Below are 4,395 nucleotides of genomic sequence, written 5' to 3'. Positions count from 1 at the left end.
CCCCCGAATGCTGATAATCGATGGGAGTTTGACACACGCGCTATCACATGAGCTATTTTGTCCATGCGTTTATCTTTTTTATAGTAAAATATATATTTTTTTTATACATTTTTAAGCCCACCAATTATTTAAACTATTTTTTCGTGCCAAATCTATAAAAAAAAAAATCGGAACAACATTATTTTGGCTATAACTTTTTAGATGGATAAAGACAACAATAAATTAATCAAATTTTACATATTGGTTAGGAAAAAAAAAAAGGAATACATAGATAGAACATAATCTTATTGCAAATACATAGTTAGAATATATACTCATTGCATTTAAAAAAAATATAAATATGTTGTTGAAACTCCATATTTTAGCTAAAAAAATTTGGCTAAAAATAATAAAATTTCAATCAAGTATTTTATGAATTTGACCCGAAAAAAATAATGAATAATATACATAAGTTGTCATTGCATGAAAAGAAAACCACACAATACTTTTTCCTTTTTTTTATAGAAAATACATTGTTTAAACTTCATTACTTTGGTTAAACCTTCTTTATATTTGGCTAAAAAAATAAAGTTTCAACTAATTTTTGTAGATTTGGAACGAAAATAAATTTATAATTGAAATAAATATTCATTGTATCTAAAAACACAATTAAGATAGAAAATATGCAATATGTAATAAGAAGAAACAACGACAAATACAAGTGGAACAAATAAATCATTATATTTAATTATGTGGCAAGTAATATTAGAAAAATACCTCACTTAAAAACTAATTTTCGATTTTTTCCATCCCACGCATCTAAAAGAGAGTGCTATCTAAAAGAGAGTGCTATTTACTATATCAGCGTGTAGCGGAGTCGAGGTTATCAAATTTTTTAAGTTCAGGGAATATTAAGTAAAAATGGCGTGTAGTAGCCACTAATTAAGGGTGTCTTTAATTTTTATCCACTAATTATAATGCTCAGCAAAAATAGCCACTACTAATAGAAAAAAGACAATTTTACCCTTTCTTCCTCTCTTTCGCGTTGCATTTTCATCTGGAATACCCAAGGCGATTTCACGGTCGGCCTCCTCCATGCTTGGTCAATAGCATCAGGTCTATTAGTGACCCCAATTACTAGGACATAACTAGGTCCATCATGAGATCCTTCTGATTTTGCTTCACTATTCCTTTTACCAATACGTACCGTAGTTCCTTTTGCATCATCAAAATTTTCAAGTTCTAAATTTTTGAGCAGATGTCTCAATTACGTACAGTAATTTCTTTCTTCTTACCTTGTTTTTGTTTCTTTTGAGTTCAAAGATTAAAAGTTAAGGACATGAGTCTTTAAGTTTGACATCCAGGTTTAAAAGTTAAGGACATGCATTCCTTAAATTTGACATGTAGGTTCAAAAGATAAGGACAAACAATCCTTAACTTATAGTTTCAAGTTCAAAACTTAAGGATAGTCAGTATTTAAGTTATTGTTTCAAGTTCAAAACTTAAGGACTTTCTGTCCTTAACTTTGAGTTTCAGTTTCAAAAGTTAAGGACAGGCAGTCCTTAACTTATAGTTTCAAGTTCAAAACTTAAGGACGTGCAGTCCTTAAGTTATTGTTTCAAGTTCAAAACTTAAGGACTTTCTGTCCTTAACTTTGAGTTTCAGTTTCAAAAGTTAAGGACAGACAGTCCTTAACTTATAGTTTCAAGTTCAAACTTAAGGACGTGCAGTCCTTAAGTTATTGTTTCAAGTTCAAAACTTAAGGACATGCAGTCCTTAACTTTGAGTTTAAAGTTCAAAAGTTAAGGACAGACAGTCCTTAACTTACAGTTACACGTTCAAAAGTTAAGGACAAGCAGTACTTAACTTACGGTTACAAGTTCAAAAGTTAAGGACAATAGGTCCTTAACTTTGACTTACAAGTTCAAAAGTTAAGGACGCCTGGTCTTGAAGTTTGAGTTCCAAGTTCAAAACTTAAGGACATGTAACCTTGAAGTCCTGAACTTAGAGTTCCAAGTTCAAAAGTTAAAGACATGTAGTCCTGAAGTCCCGAACTTAGAGTTTCAAGTTCAAAAGTTAAGGACATGTAGTCCTGAAGTCCTGAAGTTAAGGACATGAGCAGAAGGGTATTTTTGTCCGAGCAGTTAAAGTTTATTAAACCAGTGGCTAAAGACTAAAGATATTTAAAACGCTGGCTTTAAAATAAAGACATAAGCTGTTAGTGGCTATCTGTGCACATCGCCCGAATATTAAAGACCCATAAAATTTAAGGAAGAACTAAACAAAAATTGCCAAAGTTTAGAAAATCCCGAACTTAGAGTTCCAAGTTCAAAAGTTAAAGACATGTAGTCCTGAAGTCCCGAACTTAGAGTTTCAAGTTCAAAAGTTAAGGACATGTAGTCCTGAAGTTAAGGACATGAGCAGAAGGGTATTTTTGTCCGAGCAGTTAAAGTTTATTAAACCAGTGGCTAAAGACTAAAGATATTTAAAACGCTGGCTTTAAAATAAAGACATAAGCTGTTAGTGGCTATCTGTGCACATCGCCCGAATATTAAAGACCCATAAAATTTAAGGAAGAACTAAACAAAAATTGCCAAAGTTTAGAAAATCCCGAATATTTCTGCCTATTTTCTTCCCTGTCCCTAGTCAAATGAAACATAGGGAATACTACTTAATTATTTATGTCCAATCATAAATAATCGAAGGGTTAAAAAGACAAAATAAAGGCTGCAATCAACTGGCCCACTTTCCATTTTCTTTAGACTTTGTGACCACCCATATTGTAGATGGTGATGTATTACCACATGGGTCTCATCGTGGGAATTGCAATAGAGTACAAATTAAGCACACAAAATTCCAAATAAAATAAAAAAGAGAATTTTAAAAAAAAATTGACGTGTAAAAAAGATTTAAATTAAAAAAAGGAAAAAAGGCTTTCCACTAACTTATAATAACTTCAATGACAATAATACCCTCATTTGTTTGTCAAATTTTACAACACAAACAAACCCCCACCCCACATCATTCATTCTCCACATCCACCCTACCTAAACCACCCACCCCCGTAACCCCCTCCCCCTTCATACCTTGACGAGTTTCGCAGCTCTTACTACTGGATTTTCTTTAGCAATAGCTTCACGACCAGCTGCTTTATAATCGTAACTACAACTGTGCCGATCGGAATACCGATGCTCGTAGCAAAATACCTCGCCGCACCGGCACCGGAATCCGATCAATCCGACTTTCCTCCGGCAATCAATTCCCGAGCACCGATTAGCTTCCTCCCTCGGCCTCTTCACCGATCGCCTGTTATTATCCTCGACGGCGGGCTTTTTCTCTGGCTGCGGCTGAGAAACTAGATCGGATCTAGGTCTTGACCCGTTGAAGTTAGGTAGTTTCGGATCTGATGCACGGGTCGGGTCGTCGGTACCCGTAATAGTCGGAGTACGTAAAGGTATGGTTTCTGGAACCTTCAACTCCGTCTCTTCTTTCTCTCTCTTCTGCGCCATGTTTGCTTTCTAGAGAGAAAAATTGAGTAATTTTTGATTTATTGAGTTGATGAGCTGAAATGGAAATGATGGGGAAATGGGGAGGAGGAGATAAGGGAGTGTTTGGATGACGGGGGGTTTTGAGAGAGAGAAATGAAAGTTAAGAGAGTATTTTAAAAGGGGGGATTTTTTATTATTTTAATATTAAAGATAAGTCGGTAAAGGGTAGGGGAATATGGGCCTCAATGGAACAAGCATCATACGTTTCTTTTTGTGGAGATAGAAGTGACACTTATGCCCCTATGAAATGAATTATATGACGGTAGTATCCATAAAGCTATCAGCCCTGACGTGTTGCTTCGTAGACAGAGGTAAAGATCGGGATGTCCTTTTTTTGGCCATTCAACACAACATGAGCCACAAACGATCTGCCAAAACCAAGAAAAAATATTTTGTCCTATTAATAAAAGAAACAGTTTTGGCTTAAAAAGTCAAACAAAAATGTTTTCCAGAAACAATTTAACAGTTGTTTGTTACGAAAACTAAAACAAATGTTCTACAAAAATAAATTAATTATATGAATTTATAATTACTTCTGAGCAAAACTGTTTTATGAAAACTTTTTCAAGACCTAGCGTTTCACTAGTTGAACCAAACCCCAATTAATATTGTCAAAACAGTGAAATAAATCAGAGAGGGAAGCTCGTCAATGGAGGTTAGGGCTTTCTACCGAGTTCTTCATCAGAGAACAATCGAAGAGAGAGAATGAAACTAATCGGCCAACAGATGCGGCCTCTTCTATTTATATCTTGTTTATATAATGTAAAACTAGCTAACCACTAAATGAATAACTACTATAATATATTAACAAAGAATGGCTAACTAGTACAAAAGGACTAAATATAACATAAATAGTCGGGCCAACTTA

General features: G+C 34.3%; 1 protein-coding gene across 1 annotated transcript; it reads right to left on the bottom strand.

Moving 5' to 3' along the window:
- Nucleotides 1–2,893: 2,893 nt before the first annotated feature.
- LOC109241537 (zinc finger A20 and AN1 domain-containing stress-associated protein 5-like) lies at nucleotides 2,894–3,638 on the bottom strand. The gene has a single exon (XM_019408281.1). The coding sequence runs from the start codon at nucleotides 3,486–3,488 to the stop codon at nucleotides 3,060–3,062; it is 429 nt and encodes a 142-aa protein (XP_019263826.1). The 5' UTR covers nucleotides 3,489–3,638; the 3' UTR covers nucleotides 2,894–3,059.
- Between the last annotated feature and the right edge of the window lie 757 nt (nucleotides 3,639–4,395).

This window comes from Nicotiana attenuata, unplaced genomic scaffold, assembly GCF_001879085.1.
Source record: "Nicotiana attenuata strain UT unplaced genomic scaffold, NIATTr2, whole genome shotgun sequence".
Taxonomy (NCBI): domain Eukaryota; kingdom Viridiplantae; phylum Streptophyta; class Magnoliopsida; order Solanales; family Solanaceae; genus Nicotiana; species Nicotiana attenuata.
This window is presented reverse-complemented; position numbering and strand designations above follow the sequence as displayed.

Excerpts from the sequence above, each read along its gene's own strand:
- LOC109241537 (XM_019408281.1), bottom strand. The coding sequence starts at position 3,488 with ATGGCGCAGAAGAGAGAGAAAGAAGAGACGGAGTTGAAGGTTCCAGAA.